Raw genomic sequence first — 20,324 nt, forward strand, 5'->3', positions numbered from 1 at the left:
AATGACAATTCTATCAAAACTAAACTATCTGTTTAGTGCCCTACCAATCAAAGTTCCAAAAAATTACTTTAATGAGCTAGAAAAAATTGTAAGTAAATTCATATGGAGAAATAAAAAGTCAAGAATTGCCAGGAGCTTAATGAAAAAAAAATGCAAATGAAGGTGGCTTAGCACTACCAGATCTAAAATTATATTATAAAGCATCAGTCATCAGAACTGTTTGGTATTGGCTAAGAAATAGAGTGGTGGACCAGTGGAATAGACTAGGTGTAAAAGCAGGAGATGATTATAGTAAGCTGTTGTTTGATAAACCCAAAGTGTCTGGCCATTGGGATAAAAACTCCCTCTTTGATAAAAAAACTGCTGGGATAATTGGAAGTTAGTATGGAAGAAACTTAGATTAGACCAACACCTCACACCCTTTACCAAGATAAGATCCAAATGGTTACAGGACATAGACATAAAAAACAATACTATAAGCAAATTAGAAGATCAAGGACTAGTCTACCTGTCAGATCTATGGAAAGGGGAACAGTTTATGACTAAGGAAGAGTTGGAGAACATCACTAAAAACCAATTAGATGATTTCGATTACATTAAATTAAAAAGTTTTTGCACAGGTAAAACCAATGTAATCAAAATCAAAAGAAAAGTAGTAAATTGGGAAACAATCTTTACAACTAATGATTCTGACAAAGGACTTATTTCTAAAATATACAGAGAACTGAGTCATATTTTTAAAACAAAAAGCCATTCCCCAATTGACAAATGGTCAAAGGATATGCAAAGGCAATTTACAGATGAGGAGATCAAAGCAATCCATAGCCATATGAAAAAATGCTCTAAATCATTAATTATTAGAGAAATGCAAATTAAAGCTTCGTTGAGGTACCACCTCACACCTCTCATATTGGCCAGTATGACCAGGAAGGATAATGATCATTGTTGGAAGGGATGTGGGAAATCTGGGACACTATTACACTGTTGGTGGAGCTGTGAACTCATCCAACCCTTCTGGAGAGCTATTTGGAACTATGCCCAAAGGGCAACAAAAATGTGCATACCCTTTGACCCAGCAATACCACTACTGGGTCTATACCCTGAAGAAATGAGGAAAAAGGGTAAAAACATTACTTGTACAAAAATATTTATAGCATCCCTGTTTGTGGTGGCAAAGAATTGGAAATCCAGTAAATGTCCTTCAATTGGGGAATAGTTTAGCGAACTGTGGTATATGTATGTCATGGAATACTATTGTTCTATTAGAAATCAGGAGGGACTGGATTTCAGGGAAACCTGGAGGGATTTGCATGAACTGATGCTGAGTGAGATGAGCAGAACCAGAAAAACACTGTACACCCTAAAAGCAACATGGGAGTGATGTTCAACCTTGAAGGCCTTGCTCATTCCATCAGCGCAACAATTGGGAACAATTTTTGACTGTCTGCAAAGGAGAGTACCATCTGTATCCAGATAAGGAGCTGTGGAGTTTGAACAAAGTACAAGGGCTATTCCCTTTAATTCGGAAAAAAAAAACCCAGATGTCTTATGGTTTCATCTGGTTACCTCTGAGAATTCTGTTCTCTTTAAGGATATGATTTCTCTCTCATCACACCCAATTTGGATCGAGGTACAACATGGAAACAAAGTAAAGACTGACGGAGTGCTATCTGTGGGGTGGGGGTGGGGGGAGGGAAGCAATATTGGGGGAAAACTGTAAAACTCAAATAATATCTTTAATAAAAATTTAAAAAAAAAAAAGAATCCAGCAGGGATGGGAATTCAGGGAAGCCTAGAGGGGTTTGCATGAACTGATGCTGAGTGAGATGAGCAGAACCAGAAAAATTCTGTATACCCTTAAAAGCAACATGGGGGGCTATGATCAATCTTGATGGACTTGCTCATTCCATCAGTGCAACAATCAGGGACAATTTTGGGCTGTCTGCAATGGAGAATACCATCTGTATCCAGAGAAAGAACTATGGAGTTTGAACAAAGTTCAAGGACTATTCCCTTTAATTCAGAAAAAAAAACTGCTATCTTATTGTCTGATCTTGTTATCTCTTATACTTTACGTTTCTTCTTTAAGGATATGGTTTCTCTCTCATCACACTCAATTTGAATCAATGTATACCATGGAAACAATGTAAAGACTGACAAATTGCTTTCTGGGGGGGGGAGTAAGATTGGGAGAAAAATTGTAAAACAAAATAAATAAAATCTTTAATTAAAAAAAAAAAAGGAAAAGAAGTCAAGGAAAGAGGACTCCCTCCCCCTGTAATAGTGGCAGATCTTTTGGCCCCCTAACTGTCCAAGATTGGTTCTGGGAAGTCACTAGTGGGAGGTATGTACTAGAATTGACTAAGTAAGAGAGTGATGTGGTCAAATTTGCCAATGTAGGATAGTTAATCTGGTGTGAAAGATGGATTACAGGAGGAAAAAGACCTGAGGTAGGAAGACCCTCAGGAAGTTAAGAAAATTGCCTAGGACAGTACTCTTTAGAGCAAGAAGGGTTGCAATGCAATCTCCATGAGATAATCTGCCATGTACTTATCTCCAGCACAACTACAACCCCACCCCCCAACCTTCATCATTACTCTAAACTCCCCACTCTGTTCTCTAAAACAGATAAAATTTTTTGGCTCCCATCATTGTTTCTATACCCTTCTCTTCAGGTTACCTCATAGTTTCAGCAGGCACCACTGAGCATGTAGCCTGTGTGCTCTGTGGCTTCTGAAGGTGAGAGTACAGCTATCCTTCTAACTACCCAGTTTTCACCACCTTGGAATTGTCCTTGATTCTTCACTTTCCCTTACTCCTGCATATCCTATCATTTATTAAATCTTGTCGTTTCTACCTCCATGACATCTCTCATATTAATACTCTTCTCACTGCTTAAAAATCCACCAGTTCCTCATTCTTCACCTATATTATTATAACATCCTCCTAATAGGTTTCCCTACCTCAAATTACTCTCCTTTCTAATCTATCCTCCACAAAGGTACTAGTTTTTTCCTAAAGTGCAAGTCTAACCACATCACTGCAGAATTCAAATTCCAATGTTTCTGAATTGACTCAAAGATCAAATGTTGAAATGATTTACCTCATCTTTTAAAAATTTCTGTTTTTGTGAGTTTTATAATGCATAGTTATTAGAATCATTAGCATATGAATTTTAAAATGAGTAAATATATATACATATTGGCAGTGCATACCAATATGATTGAACAATCAAACATTCTGGATACCACTAGTCCAGATGAAAGGTAAAGCCAAAAAAGAGTGGTGGCCATGTGAGCAGAGAAAAAGGAATAGAAATGACACTGAGAAAGAAATGACATTTGGCAACTGAATGAATATATAGTTATTGAGAATAAAAAGTGACAATGAAATTGCAAACTAAGAATGATAGTGCTCTCAACAAAAATAAACACATTCAAAACAAAGATATCTTAATTGTCTGATCTTGCTATCTCTTATACTTTATGTTTCTTCCTTAAGGATATGAGTTCTCTCTTATCACATTCAGTTTGGATCAATGTATACCATGGAAACAATGTAAAGACTGACATCTTCTGTGGGGAGTGGGGGGAGGGAAGTAAGATTGGGGAAAAATTGTAAAACAAAATAAATAAAATCTTTAATAAAAACAAAACAAAATCTTTAAAATGAAAAAAAGAAATTTTTATTTTCTTTCCAAAAAATAATAAATAAAAGTCTCTAATGAATTCTAGAAGTCATTTTATATTATATCCTGGCACTGTAGTAAAAAAGAGTTCAATAAATGCTTTTTGATTGCATCTTGGTTATTAAAATTGCCTCATCTCTTCTCACCCGATGTAATTTGTATACATGCTACTATTACTATTCTTAATATATAAGACTGAACAATTTACAAGTATTCAATGGCTTCCCACTGTCTAGCTAATAAAATTCCAAACTCCTTATCTCAGGGTTCAAGGTTTTCCACACCCTGACTGTACTCACTGTCTCATATTATTTCCATTCTTTGCTCTATACTCCAATTAAAATGAACTACTGTATTTCCCCATGTATAAGATACTCCCCTGTATAAGACTCACCACCTTAATTTGGGGGCCTGAAATTTGGAAAAAAAAACATATTACATAAAGTTATTGAACTCAAGGACCTTCTACTATTTTGACTTCTCCACTATGCCCCCTGAGTTGAGTTGAGTACCTCTACTCTGTTCTCAATTTCCTTTTGCCTTTGGTTTGTTGCCTTCTACCATCAGATCATAAGCTCCTTGAGGGCAAGGACTCTTTCTTTTTCTTATTTGTATCCCCAGCACTTAACAGTGTATAGAAACCATAGAAATGTTCTATATGGGGGGGGGGGGGGGGGGACAATTAAAAAAAACAAGAACATACTAAAAAACCCAAGAACTTACTTAAAAAAAAAACAAGAACATGTCAGAAATGAAGAATCAGGAGAATAGGGATGCAAAGAGGCAGGTAGATGAAGGAGTGGATGGAGAGCACTGGGCCTGGAATCAAGAAGACACAAGTTCAAAACGAGTCTCAGACATTTTACTAGTTTGTGTCACTCTGGGCAAGTCACTTAACCCTGTTTGCTTCAGTTTCCTCACATGCAAAATGAATTGGAGAAGGAAAGGTAAACCACTCTAGGATCTTTGCCAAGATAAGCCCAAACAGGGATAAAAAAAAAATCAGACCAGACTAAAATGACTGAAAACAGACTATACTGGTCAGGGAGAAATTTAGGCAAGGGAGTTGGCTCAGCTCAATCAACTTAGGCTATCCTTAATGCACTTAGATGGCTGTTGAATAGCCTTTCGATGACTAAGTACTTTGTGCTGAGACTGTTGAGTGACCTAAAGGTCACTAGTTCTAGTCATTCTAGTCTGATATCAGCTATATACTGGGGACTGGCCTGAGTCAGATAGATGAAGCAAAGGGATATGCAATGTGGCAAAAAGTAAGTGCAGACTGGCTTTATGCTTTAGGCATAATGCCTCTAGAGAAGGTAGTTCCTTGCAATGAGCCACTTCTTCCATTCCTAGTAGATTAGAACATAAACTAACTGCCCATAGCTATTAAGCAAGGTGACTGCCCAGTGTCCTTAGGAACTGTACCTTAAAGATAACTGCAATAAATTATCTTTTAGAGCCACCAGCTGTATTGCTTCTGGGCCTTTTTAGTATGGCAATTTAAACATGTTCCAATTTCTACTAGAGGATTTCTCCAGACTCAATTTACTGTCAAAGAGCCAGAAAGAAGTGAATTTTGGGGAATTAAGGATTCTAACACCAGTGCCCACCTCATGAAAAGAACAATGCAGAAGAATGAGATGTAATCCCACCTTGGTAAAAACCAGAGGCCTCAAACTCTGGTAATCTCCAGTAACTAAAGGTCATCTAATTGCCTCAGGAAAAAATCTAGAAAATAAGGACCCTTTAGAGCATTAAGGTATTTGGATTTGAGTGTTAATGAGTAATATATTGTTTAGTTTTTAATGGTTTTTAGCCAATTGAATAAATATACATATCTAGGAATGTGGTTTTGTAGCTTTTTATCTTGTTTTATATCTTTCCCAGATCAAAAGTAAACACACTTGAGTTAGTTAGACATTCCTTGTCTCGGTGGCAAGGACAGTGAATTCAAAATGTCAGGGGCTCCAAGGTCCCAAAGGAGGGGCCAAAAGGGGAACACAAGGCCTAGCAGGATCAGTCAGAATGTTTTGGAGCCTGAGCCTGTGTGAAGCAGATACAAAGACAAAAAACAAAACTATCCCTGCCTTCAAAGAGCTTATACTTTATTATGAAGAAACAGCATAGTTGGGGGGTAAACAACATGCATAGACAGATTCAAAACACAAACTTGCAAGGGGAAGCTAGGAAATAGGGAATAATAGCAGGGGTTCTTAACCTTTTCTAATGTCATGAACTCCTTTGTAAGTCTCTCAGAATATGTTTTTTAAATACATAAATTAAAATACACAGGATTACAAAGAAAATCAAGCTATTAAAACCTTTTTCAAAAGCAAGTTTATGAACCCTAGATTAAGAATCTCTGCTTTAAATATGCCAAATAGTTATATGATGCAAAAAAAAAAATTGTAATTACTTTGAGATTTTCCACTCACAAATTGAGACGATCAGAATTGAAAGATGTGAGGTTACATGCGATGGGACAATGGTTAATAACTGTGGTTTTCATAAATTCATTTTAAACCCTCCAACAAGCAATATCTCTAAGAATAAGAGAACTATAGCAATTAAACTGAAAATTTTAATTTGCATGATAATATTTTCAGAAATATAAAAATAGTACAGAAAACGGTCCAGTTTTCCCTATAAATTAATTTATAGCAGTATAGCTGTTTTTGAAGTTTGTACCATTACATTTTAGATCTCCCCCAATAATTTCTTCATTGTTAGTCCTTTAGAAGTCACTTCATACAGTGACTTTTATTTTGTTGTGTTATCTTTTAACATTTCAACAGTTGTCACAAAAAAGGTCTTGTTTGAATGTGGTTCATTGTTTCCCTAGAGTACCAGCTGACCAATGGTGCATACTGCTTTGTATCCCCTTTAGCTTTAGGGTTTTTATGTGATTTTACAGCACAATCAAAGATATAAGAAGTTAACAGTTGCCAATTTGGGAACTAGAAGTGGAATATGGAAGCTTCCTTGAGAGTTCTTATTTTTGTATTACTTTCTTCATTAAGACTAGAAAAAATGTAAAACTCTAATTTGAAAAATACAGAAAACAAAAATTAAAGATTTAGGCACTACTAAAAAAAAATCTCTGCTTAGAAAAAAATATGAAAGAGTCTAAGAAATAAAGATGAGGGAAGAGGAATTCCAACTATAGGTAACAGACTAGACTGAAATTGTGTAGTCACCGATGGCAACAGCAAATAGGTCAGTTTAACTATGTCTGTAAGGGAGAGTATCTGCTACAAAAAAAGAAAAGAAATAGAATGACAGTCAGACAACTGAAATGACTAAACAGCAAAACAGAAGCCAACAATTCTGTGAAACAAGAAATATTAAGGAGTGGCTAGGTGGCTCAGTGGATAGAGCACCGGCCCTGAAGTCAGAAGTACCTGAGTTCAAATCCAGGCTCAGACACTTAATAATTACCTAGCTGCGTGGCCTTGGGCAAGCCACTTAACCCCATTGCCTTGCAAAAAAACAAGCAAACCTAAAAAAATATTAAAACAAAGTCAAAAGAATGAAAAAAAAGAAAATATAAAGTATCTCATAAAAAAACAAGTGTAGAAAATAGATCAAAGAGAAAAAATTGTAATACTCATTAGACAATCTAGAAAACATGAATTAAGAATCCAGATATCATATTTCAAGAAATCTTAAAAAAAATAAACCAACCTGCTCAGATCTCTGAGAAATAGAGGAAAAGAGGAAATAGGAAGAATCTATCAGTTATTTCCAGATGGAGACCATATATCTTAGTAGCAGATGGCTTCACTAGTCCCACAACTAATGCCTTTCCAGCTTAATAAAACCTACCTGAGCTTGTCCTCCACTGACATAGCCTTCAAGACCTCATGATAAGGCATTGGAGTAGAATTTTTGTGTTCTTAAAATATTATGTGAAAATAATCATCTCAAATACCATATAACTAGAATTCATAACCTCTAAACTATTATGACCTCTGAGCTTTAAAACATATTAAAATGAAGTAAACACTATAAAGTGTCCCAAAAGTCCTAAGACTTCTGGAATGCCTTGTATATAGGTAACAATAATGATAATAATGACAACAACTAACATTTATATACTGCTTTAAGGTTTGTGAAGCACTTTAAAAACAACACCTCATTTGATATTTACAACAACAACAATTATTATTATTATTATTCACATTTTACAGATGAAGAATGTGAAGCAGACAGAGGTTGAGTGAGTTACCCAGGGTCACAAAGCTAATAAGTGTCTGAGGCCACACATGAACTCAGACCTTTCAGTTCCCAGGCATGACATAGTGCCACACAACTGCCTCTGTAAATCTAGAAAGCAATTAAGAAAAATTTTAAGTCATGAAAACGTCCATTTTAAAATCATACTAAAATAAATTTACATACAATATTTGTAATCATAGTTAACTAAAATTCTTTTTTCCCCTAAAACTCCAAGTACTTTCTAAATTGTTCACAATCAAAATGTGCTAACCACCAATATTTTCTAAATACCACATGCATATGAAAGCATGAAGGAGTCAACTCATAATAATAATAATAATAATAATAATAATAATAATGATAATAATAATAATGATACATGATTCCTGTCCTCTGGAAGATTAAGACCTACAGTAAAACAGTTTAAGGACAAATATATACAATAGCATACACATGGAAACTAATTTTAAAAAAATTTAAGCCCAATTTATAAGTCAGCATATATGTTTATAAGAAGCACAAGGATGTGCTTCTTTTCCATTTATCATTAGATTATCAGGAAATCTTCATCTTTTTTATGTCATGGACCCCTGTGCAATATAATGAAGTCTATGGACCCTTTCCTAACATAATGCTTCTAAAAGTATAAAATACTTAGGATTTCAAAGGAAACCAATTTCAATCAAGAAAGAATATAACTGTGATCCCATACAAATTTACAATGCCTCTGAAACACCTGCCTGTGAACCTCAATCTAAGAAATTCTGGATTTGATGATCACCTTATAGACAAATATGAAAAATGCAGAGAAACAAGGAAAAACACAGATGAAGTGATGCTGAGGAGGGAAAAAAGTAGAGCCCACAGGGTACACAATGATAGTAACAATAAAAACAAAATAAATATAAAGTACAATGGTCCAGGTTCATTTGGTCCATAATGGGCAGAGGAAAGGGAGATATCTAGAAAATGAATGTGATATTTGGTATAAAAAAAAAAAGAATGAAAAGGTCAACTTGTCTCAGTGGAGGGGGTGTGTGTGTGGTCAAATGCTACACAGATAACTCATAGAGATTACATAAGCAAGAAGAGAAGACCTTGAGAAAAGACCACCACCAGATGTGGCAATTAAAAAAATCATTGTTAACTTTCAAGAGCTAGAGGCATTCGTTAGGTAAAAAAGTCAAGGATAACAAAGAGATTGAGACTTTCGAAGAGTGGGAAGGAAGTGGGTACCCTCACTGAAAATAGGGACATTTGGAAGAGTACTGGATTGGGGCAGGGAAGATAATGTAAACCATCCGTATCTGCTCATCCTGTGCTGCTCACTCTTTTCTACTGAGAAAAAAAAAAGTAAGGAGGTGGGAGTCCTTACTGGATTCTGGGTATAGAACTGCTGAATACTCTGTTTTTGTTGAATTGTTACTTTGTTATAAGGGGTGGTTCAATAGAGGAAGGTTGTGAAATATCAGGAAATAAGTGATATAAAAAAACAGATGACTAATAAAAATTTTTTGATAATCCAATTGGGGAGAGAGGGAGAATCTATCCTGAAGGAAGGCTTGTTTGTGTATTTCTTATAAAGAGTCTTGTATTCAAAAAAGTAGCAATAAATTTTACACAAAAATTCCAATGAAATAAAGATAACCAAAAGATCTAGTTTTCCTAAACATTTTTATTTTTTTATTTAAGGTAATGAGTTTAAGTGACTTATCCAAGGTCACACAGCTAGGCAATTATTAAGTGTCTGAGGCCAAATTTGAACTCAGGTACTCCTGACTCCAGGGCCAGTGCTCTATACACTGCTACCTAGCTGCCCCCTCCTAAACATTTAAAGTTCTTTTTAACCTCTAAGTTATTTTTACCTAACATATATATATAAAATCAGTCACCCTAACTCACTAATTTCCCTGGTAAGCAGCCTCGAAACTGTTTTATCAAGCATATTTAAAAAGTCTGTTAAATTCAAGATTTAAACATCTGTAAATAACTTTTTCTTTTTAGGTTTTTTTTTTGCAAGGCAATGGGGTTAAGTGGCTTGCCCAAGGCCACGCAGCTAAGTCATTATTAAGTGTCTGAGGTCACATTTGAACTCAGGGCCGGTGCTTTATCCACTGCGCCATCTAGCTGCCCCAACAACTTTAATTTTCCATATCACCTAACTATAGAGAATGAAAACTTCTACATCAGCCGACTGCATGAATTCCAAGCAAACATGGTGACTTGGGAAAAAAACAGCCTAGTGCAACAAGATAAAAAAAGTTTTAGGAAGGGTTGTCTAACAGTCTCCATGGTAGGGGATGGGGGTTCTGACCAGGATCTGTAACTGGACAGTGGAAAAATAGACTGTATCTCACCCTTCCCCTTGTCTTTAAAATAATCTCGCAACCCTTTTTACCCCTTAATTTAACACTCCTCACTTGGCTGCCTTCTATCAGTGGGGGAGGGGAAGGATAAGTGTTGCTTGCTCAGGATAGTGATGCCTGGATGGCAAATCCCTTGCCGTACCCCAACATTACTACATGCTATTTATTCTCTAGATCACCTCATGGTAGACTCTTGACATCTATCAGCAGACAGGCTCTCTGGAGTAGTGGCCAGTAAGTACTCCCACCCCTTTTCATTTTCTCAGTGGGCAAGAGTGAGCAGCACAGGATGAGCAGGAATGGATGGATTACATTATTTTCTCTGGCCCCAGCCCACTACTCTTAAAAATATCCTTATGGTAAGGGCATGATATCCTTCCCAGTCTCTCAAGGTCTCAACCTCTTTGTTATACCTCTTTACCCAAAGGATACTTCTCTCCTCAAAGTTACCAATGATTTTTAATTGCCACATCCAGTGGTGGTCTTTTCTCAATTTTCATTTTTCTTGTATATATAATCATTAGTAAATCCTCTCTGCAGCATTTGACAAACACCCCCTTATGCAAACTTATTCTCTTATCTATGGATTGCATAAAAATTATGGAATTTGTAAAAACTTTCATTTAAAAAAAAAACCTTGGAAATTTTTCCATACTCTATTTTAAAATTCTTCTAATTGAAGAACTGCAGTGGGTTTTGAAACCATTTGTTAAAAATGTATATTTTTAAAAAATCTTTCAACAATTTGCAGGAACAAATGACTGTCATCAGGAAAGACAGAAATTAACCAAATTTCAACAAAAACCTTTGTCTAAGTGATAGACTTGTTTTGAAAAAGTTGTCCTGGAAAGAAGTCCCAAACAGAATATGAAGAGAAGGAGGGTGAGATATGAGTCATATTTATATAGTCTTATCAGTTGATCGTACATTATTTAGAGCCAAGTCACCCATGATCCTCACTAAGGAGACCGGTACTGTAAATAGTGAGCAGTACTGACCAGTTTTCTCCTAAAACCATCCTCTTCATCATTTTTGTATCTACTAGACTTCTTCACATCAATATCCCATAGGATCCTCAAGCTCAGCATATCCAAAAACAGAATTTCCCCCCTTAAACTTGGTTTTCCTCCTCCTATCTTCTCTATTTCTATTGAGTACCACTATTTCTTTCTCAGATGAAGAAATGAAGGCTACCTAAAGAGCCATATGAAAAATTGCTCTAAATCATTGATTAGAGAAATGCAAATTAAAACATCTTTGAGATACCACCTCATACCTATGAGACTAGTCAATATGATAAGAAAGGTTGGAAGGGATGTGGGAAAACTGGGACACTGATGCATTCATTGCTGGTGGGGTTGTGAACTAATCCAACCTTTCCAGAGCAATTTGGAATTATGCCCAAAGGGCAATAAAATTGTGCTTACCCTTTGATCCAGCAATACTGCTGCTGGGTCTGTATCCTGAAGAGATCATGAAAAAGGGGCAAAAATTCCACACATACAACAATATTCCTAGTAGCTCTTTTTGTAATGGCAAAGATTTGGAAATTGAAGGGTTGCCCATCAATTGGGAAATGGCTGACCAAATTGTGGTATATGTATGTAATGGAACACTAATTGTCCTAAAAGAAATCATGAGGAGAAGGATTTCAGAAAAGTCTAGAAAGACTTGCATGAATTGATGTACAGTGAAATGAGCAGATCCAGAAGAACTTTAGTGATGATCAATATTATGGACTTGTTCATTTCAGCAGTATACTAATCAAAGACCATTTTAAAAGCCTTGTGATGGAAAATACCATCCATATCCAGAGAAGGAACTGTTACATTTTAAGTGAAGACCAAAGCTTATTATCTTTAATTTTCAAAAGTTGTCTTTATGCACTATATAATTTTTTTCTCTCTCTAATGTTTTCTTTCTTTTTTTTTTTGCAAGGCAAATGGGGTTAAGTGGCTTGCCCAAGGCCACACAGCTAGGTCATTATTAAGTGTGTCTGAGACCGAATTTGAACCCAGGTACTCCTGACTCCAGGGCTGATGCTTTATCCACTGCGCCACCTAGCTGCCGTAATGTTTTCTTTCTTTCCTAATCATACCTAACCTGAACTACAGCAACAGCCTCCTAACTGAACTTCTGCAATCAAACTCACTTTCCCCATGTCTTCCTCCTCACGGCTGCTAAAGCGATATCAATGAAGTGTATCCTTCTCATACCTCTACTTCCAAAATCTTCAGTGACTCCCTACCTATATAGTCTCTAAGATAAAATATAAAACCCTCATCCTGGCACTTAAAAACCATCATAATGTAGTGTTCACCTATTTTTCCTGAATGAGTAGGTATGGTGAAAAGGGTGCCAAGGGCTGTAGAGTCAGACAATCTAAATTCAAGTCCCAGCTGGGTCTGTCACCTACTAGCTTATGTAGCCTTGGGCAGGTCACTTTTACATCTTCTGGGCTTCCAATGCCTATGGATAAAATGAGGGAGTTGAACTAGATGACCTCTGAGATTTTTTCCTCATCTATAAATGTCTGATCCTATGATTCTTCACATACTACATTCCATCTAAACCAATTAACCTGAACTGGATATGTCAAGTTACTAAGATTTTACAGACTGCCCCTCTGGAGCATGAAATGTCCTTTTTTCTCATAACTACATTCTAGAATTACTAGCTTTCTTCTAAATACTGCCAAGGGTCCATCCAAGCCTTTATTGATTTCTTCCACATTCGTACATACCTGATGCCAGTTGTTAACTGCTTTTTAACTTCCTAAAATTACTTTGTATTTACTTCACTAGGTACATACTGTATCCAAGTTTCATTTTTTTTTGTCTGTGAATTCCCAGTCCCTAACTTAGTAAGCTTGCACAGAGTAGTCACTTAATAAATGTTTAATTGAATTGCTGAACTTAAGAGATGGACCAAAAAACTTCTGCAAAGTTGGGAGCTAGAAACCCTGACCTCAGGAGGAGTTTATTAAGTGAAAATAATAATAATCAGACAAATAAGACACTATTTAAAGAGAGAAGGAAAAACTTTCAAACACCTTACTTTTCAGGGCCACCAATTTACTGAGTCTTTGAGACATAGAAGCAAGTCATATAAAAAGTAAAAGCTAGGTAGCAGTGGATAAAGCACCAGCCCTGGAGTCAGGAGTACCTGGGTTCAAATCCGGTCTCAGACACTTAATAATGACCTAGCTGTGTGGCCTTGGGCAAGCCACTTAACCCCGCTTGCCTTGCAAAGACCTAAAAAAATAAAAGCAAACCAATCAAGCTCACTTGAATGTATACCCCAACCCTATTGTCTTTCCCTAAACTCCCATACCAGAACCTTCCACCTATCTCCAATTTTTTCAGACATGACTCCCTTAATTACATTCTGTGGTATTTTAAGAAAAGAAGAATTCTTCCTGTTTTCCACATTTCCATCTATATCTCTGGGCCTTTATATTGGCACATCCCCCATGTCCAAAGAAGTACTCCCTCATGACCTCTGCCTCTCAGAAACCCTATTTCCTTTAAAACTGACCTCAAGTGTACTATTAAATACGAAATTTACCCGGCTACTAGTGCTTTCCCCTAAAAAAAAAAAATAATAATGCTCGTATTGATTCTGTACATATTTATAAATTCTAAAGGTAGTGTGGACCGGAGGGAGGCTGGCGTCCGGTCAGAGTGGGCCCCTAAACACGTCATTCAGGTAACTCAGTCTAGGAAGATGAGGGGCAGAGGAGGCGCGGGGTCGGTGCGCCCAGCGCATCTGCGCGCGCACATGGGGTCAGCGGGGTCGGGGGCCGCTCTGGCCTTCCCAGCACTGCCAGGCCCTCCGCCCGGTGTGAAGCGGGCAGCGGGCACGGTTGTTTGGCTGACTAAGCCCACGCCACGCTGCCACCCCAGTCCTGCTCCCTCCTTACCTAAGTCTAAGCGGCCCGGGCTCTCGGGGTGAGGCCCCGAGCTTGGGCTGAGCTGGCCGCCCGGGCCCTGGGGCCCTCGGGCGGGGCCGGCGTCCACGCCCCCGGCGGACCACCGGCACCACCCCCACCCTCCCCGCGGGGCTGGGGGCGGCCAGGCCGCGCCCAAGGCCGCGGGCAGGTGCTGCCCGCTCCCTGACCGCACCTGCTCCGGCCACGCCCATCCCCGCAGCCGCCCCCGCTCCCGGGCGCCCGTGCGCGGCGGGGCGCGGCCTCCCCTCCCCCGCCGGCCCCGCGGCCCCCTCACCGGGGCGTCCCCGGAGCCCGCGAGCCGGCGCTCGGCCCCGCTCCCGACACGGCGCGCCTCCTCGTCCCCGGCCGCCCCCGCCGGGCGCTCGCCGTCCGGGCCCCCCAGGGGTTCGGCCCGAAGCCCCGGCGGCCGCTCGGGTGCTGCCTGCTCCATGGCGACGGGCTCGGCTCGCCCAGTGCGCCTGCGCGGCCGCCCGCCCCGCCCCGCCCCCGCCGGGGAGCCTCGCTCTCTGCGGTCACCGGGAGGGGCGGGGCGGGCGGGCAGGGGGCGTGGCCGGCGGGCAGGGGGCGGGGCCGGGAGGCGCTGGGATGGAGCAGCCCCGCCTTGGTATAAACCCCCCAACCCGAGCCGGAGCCGGCAGCTTCCTGTGAGAGGGGGGTCGGGGACCTGAGGGGAGCCGCAGACACGGGCCGCAGAAGGCCCCAGGGGGCGGCTGTTTGGTCCTGGCGGCCATGGGGGCGCTGCGGGAGCGGGGCCTGCCTCCGAGGGGCGCCCCAGGGGCTTGGGCCGGGGGGGGAGAAGCGCCGCCTGGTACCCACAAACGGCAGAGCAAAAGCGAACCCGCGGCCGGCTGCCCCGCCTGGCCGGATGGAAATGACCGGAAAGGCAGAAGCTGCCAAATGAAAAACAACAGCTCCGCAGGGCTGACCCGCACGATACCTCGGCCATTCCTAAGAAGGCAGCCTTTAATCCCATCAAAAGTAAAGGACGGGGCGGCCAGCTGCAGCCCCAGCCCTGGACTCGCTTCCCGTGCGCCTCGGACACTTAATAATGACCTAGCTGTGTGGCCTTGGGCGAGCCGCTTAACCTAAAAAATGAAGGACAACTATCATCATGTCCACATTAGTCATTTGTGAAAGAAGAATCAAGTAAAAAGGTCAAGAAAAAAGTAAGAGAAAAAAACAATACAGAAAATAAATTTTAAAAATTGAAAAAAGTAAGGTCTTTAACTGGTCTCACTTGGACTGAGATAACAGTCATTCAGCGATTAAGGCTAGGTAAGAAAGATTAAGGCAAAGAATGGCCTCTTTAACTTAGTCAAAAAGAAAATATATCAATCTGGGAGGCTCTGACCCTCTAGTTTTCTGACCAAAACAGAAAGGATTGCTATTTACATACATTCTGAACTAATCAAGACCCAAACAATGACCAAGTAGAACAACAAAGTTGTTTTCTCAAGCATATTGAATATAAAAACATCCATGAGATCTGAAAAGAAATTGAACAGATCATAAATGAGCTTCCTAAGAAAAAAATCAGGACCAAAGAGATTTCCGAGTTCATTTTTGCAAGGCAAAATGGGGTTAAGCGGCTTGCCCAAGGCCACACAGCTAGGTCATTATTAAGTGTCTGAGATCAGATTTGAACCCAGGTACTCCTGACTCCAGGATCAGTGCTCTATCCACTGCGCCACCCAGCTGCCCCCCAAATAGATTTACAAGTGAATTCTATTGAACCTTTATAGTTCAGTAATTAAAATATTACTTGAAATAATAGGCAAAGAAATCTTACCAAACTCCTTTTATGAAACAAACATGGTACTGATGTCTAACCCAAGAAGAGCAAAAACAGAAAGAAAATCATAGACTAATTTCATTAATGAATATGAATGCAAAAATCCTAGATAAAACACTAATTAGGAGACTGAAACAATATATCACAAAGATTATATATTGTGACCAAGTGGAATTTATACCAGGAAGGCAAGAATGTTTTGACAAAAGGAAGGCTATTAACATAATTGATTATATCAATAACAAAAGAAACAAAAATCCTGTGATTATATAAATAGGTACAGAAAAGAGTTTTTTTACTAAATACAATACTCATTCTTAAGTAAAACACTTGAAAGCATAGGTATAAATTGATTTTTCCTTAAAATGATAAGAAGCACTGACCTAAAACCATCAGCATGCATTATCTATAATGGGGATGATTTTGAAGCTTTCCCAATAAAATCAGGATGCCCATTACAATCAATATTATTTAATACCATATTTGAAATTGTAATGAGAAAAAAAAATTGAAGGAATCAGAATGGTCAATGAAGTAATAAAACTATCTCTTTTTGCAGACGATATGATATGCTTGGAAAAGCTTAGAGATTCAACTAAAAATTTGAAACTATATGGCAGTAGTTATTTTTTAATTTTATTTTTTTCCAATCATATTCAGTTAGTTTTCAGCATTCATAATTTTGCAAGCTTTTGAGATCCACATTTTTAAAAGTACCCTTTTCCCCTCCTATAGCATCAAAAAAATATAATATATACATGTACAATTGTGTATAAACATTTCCATATTAGTCATTTTGTGAAAAAAGATTTAGAACTGGGGGGGGGGACCATGAGAAAGAAAGAAAAAACAAAAGAAGTTTTGAAAAGTGAATATAGTCTGTTTTGCTCTACATTCAAATTCCACAGTTTTTTTACTTGGGATGTGGATGACATTTTCCAAAATAGGTCTTTTAGGACTGTCCTTGATTATTGAACCACTGAGAGAATCTGATTCCATTATAGTTGATCATCTCACAATGTTGCCATTAATGTGAACAGTGTTCTCCTGGTTCTTCTCACTTAATGTAGCATCAGTTCATGCAAGTCTTTGCAGGCTTTTCTGAAGTCCAGTCATTTGTGATTTCTTCTAATATTCCATCATATTCATATTACATAATTTGTTTAGAATACGGCAGTAGTTTTAAAAATTATTTAGAACTAAGAAATAGAAAAGTCAATCAGTGAAACAGCAACCATATAACAAATAATAATAAATGATATAGTAATTTTATGCTTGACAAATGTAAAGATTTAAGCTTTTAGGATAAAATTTCACTATTTGCTAAAAATTATTATTAAAAAACAACTAGAAAGCATCCAACCATTCTAGTGAATGATTTGGAACTTTGCCAAAGGGCAATAAAACTGTGCATACCCTTTGATCTAGCAATGCCACTACTAGGTCTGTATTCCAAAGAAACCATAAAAAAGGGAAAAAGACCCACACGTACAAAAATATTTACAGCAGCTCTTTTTGTAGTAGCAGAGAATTGAAAATTGAAGGGATACCTATCACTTGGGGTATGGCTGAACCACAGGACACATGTTAAGACCTAAGGCAGACCTTGACCCCCTTCCATCTTTTATTGGCCTCCTATCTATACTATGTCACATGTGTGCAACAGTCTGACAAGGACATATATCTAACTGCTATTTCTGCTTCTGTACCGTGCTTGCTCAAGATATCCCCACCCCTCAAAATACTATAAAAACCTTGCTCATTCTACTCTCTGGGTTTTTAGATTTGGATTTTTCCCCTCTAGCAACCCCCAGGTAAATATATTCCATTCCAAAATTCAATTGGTATCCATTTCTTGCTCAGGTTTGGGGTACAACGAATATAATAAAAATGATAACATTACCAAAATTAATTGATGTTTTTTAATGTTATACCAATCAAATTATCAAGAATGATATATCAATTATATCAATAATGGCTATAATAATAACAACAACAGTCATTTGGAAAAATGAAAGTTCTAGACCATCTTAGTGAAATGATGGGGAAAAAAGGAATGACAAGTGAATAGAACTTTTAGACCCTAAATTATATTATAAAGCAACAATCATCAAAACCATCTGGCACTGGTTAAAAAAAAAATAGATAGCCCAATGGAAAAGGCTAGGCCAGAAAGAATAAGAACAAGAGCATTTAGTAATTCAGTATGTGATGAAGTGGAAAACATAAATTACCTAAGGGAAAAAATTCCCTATTTGATTAAAAAAAAAACTGTTGAGAAAACTGGAAAGCATCTGGCAGAAATTAGGCCTACACCATCAAATAACACTGTGTTCTACAATGCATTCAAAATGGACATCTTTCTTTGTTTTTTAAATTTTTTAAATTTATTTACACATTACTACAATATTCTGGTTTAAGAGTAAGCATAATACACCCTCCCCCACAAAAATATAAAACCTCATGAAAAATAAAGTAAAAGAAAGAGAAAAAAAATGTGTTTCAGTCTGTGTTCTGATACCATCAGCTCTGTCTTGGGTGGATCTCACATTCTTTATGAAAGTCCCTCACAAAAGTTACTTCCAGATTTTTCCAGTGTTGTTGTTGCTGATTGTAATTCCCTCCATCCATACCTCCCCACTACCATATATTATATTTTCTCTCTCCTTTCACTCTGTCCCTCTTCAAAAATGTTCTGTGGGACAGCCGAGTGGTGCTGCAAACAGAGTGCAGGCCCTGGGGTCAGGAGGCCCCAAGCCTTCATCCAACCCCAGAGACACAGCAACCACCCGACCCCGTGGCCTGGACAGACCAGTCAATCCCAGCACCTTACAAAAAGTAAAAAAAGAAAATGTGTTATATCTGACTATCCTCTCCTATGATCTACCCTCTTCTCTATCACCCACCTCTCCCCCTTCCCCTGTCCTCTTTCTCTCCTTTTTCCTCTAGATGTCTACACCTATTGAGTGTGTATGCTGCTTCCTCTCTGAGTCATTTCCGATGAGAATGAAGGCTCCCTCATTCCCCCTTGCCTTCCCTCCTTCCTTACCACTGCAAATGCTACATGAAATATCTTTTATTTGAAATATCTTAGCCTATTCTACTTCTCCTTTCTCTTACTCCCAGTACATTGCCCTATCACCCATTGACTCCATTTTTACAATACAGTATATCTTCAAATTCAGCTCTCTCCTGTGCTCCATCTATAAAAGCTCCTTCTCCCTGCTCTATTAAATGAGAAGGTTCATATGAGTATTATAAGTATCATCTTTCCATGCAGGAATACATGCAGTTCATCAACATTAAGTCCCTCATAATTTACCTTTCTCCTCCACTCTTCTCTATGCTTCACCTGAATCCTGTACTTGAAGGTCAAACTTTCTGTTCAGTTCTGGTTGTTTCAACAGGAACATTTAAAATTCCCCTGTTTTATTGAAAGTCCATCTTTTCCCCCTGGAAGAGGATGTTTAGTTTTGCTGGGTAGTTGATTCTCAGTTGCATTCCACTATCTTTTACCTTCCAGAATATTATATTCCAAGTTCTGTGATCTTTTAATGTAGTTGCTGCTAAGTCCTGTGTGATCCTGACTGCAGCTCCACGATGTCCTTCTGGCTGCTTCTAATATTTTCCCTTTGACTTGGGAGTTCTGGAACTTGGTTATAATATTCCTGAGGGTCGTTTTTTTGGATCTCTTTCTAGGGGAGATTGGTGGATTCTCTCAATTTCTATTTTACCCTTTGCTTCTAGGATATCAGGGTGATTTTCCTGTAGAAATCCTTTAAAAATGAGGTCAAGGCTCTTTTCCTGATCATGACTTTCAGGTAGCCCAATATTTTTTTTTTTGCAAGGCAAATGGGGTTAAGTCATTATTAAGTGTCTGAGACTGGATTTGAACCCGGGTACTCCTGACTCTAGGGCCAGTGCTTTATCCACTGCACCACCTATCCGCCCCCATAGCACAATAATTATTAAATTATCTTTTCTTGATCTGTTTTCCAGATCAGTTGTTTTTTCAATGAGATATTTCACATTTTCTTCTACTTTTTCATTCTTTTGGTGTTGAACTATTGTCTTGATTTCTCACAACATCATCAGCTGCCTTAAGCTCCATTCTACATCTGAAGGATTTGTTTTCCTCAGAGAGTTTTCTTATCTCTTTTTCCATCTGGGCAATTTTGCTTTTTAAAGCATTCTTCTCCTCAATAACTTTTTTTTATCCATTTGACCTAAGCTGGTTTTTAACATGTTATTTTCTTCATCATTTTTTTGAATCTCCTTGACTAAGCTGCTGACTTCATTTTCATG

General features: G+C 38.5%; 1 protein-coding gene across 1 annotated transcript in view; it reads right to left on the reverse strand.

Annotated features, from left to right (window-relative positions):
• The window catches only part of SNX4 (sorting nexin 4), a 78,833-nt gene extending 64,163 nt beyond the window's left edge, over positions 1–14,670 (reverse strand). Inside the window, exon 1 of the mRNA XM_074214713.1 lies at positions 14,502–14,670. Coding sequence (XP_074070814.1) covers positions 14,502–14,657 — 156 coding nt within the window. The 5' untranslated portion in view covers positions 14,658–14,670. The remainder of the gene's footprint in view (positions 1–14,501) is intronic.
• Between the last annotated feature and the right edge of the window lie 5,654 nt (positions 14,671–20,324).

Source organism: Macrotis lagotis, chromosome 1 (genome assembly GCF_037893015.1).
Source record: "Macrotis lagotis isolate mMagLag1 chromosome 1, bilby.v1.9.chrom.fasta, whole genome shotgun sequence".
NCBI lineage: Eukaryota > Metazoa > Chordata > Mammalia > Peramelemorphia > Peramelidae > Macrotis > Macrotis lagotis.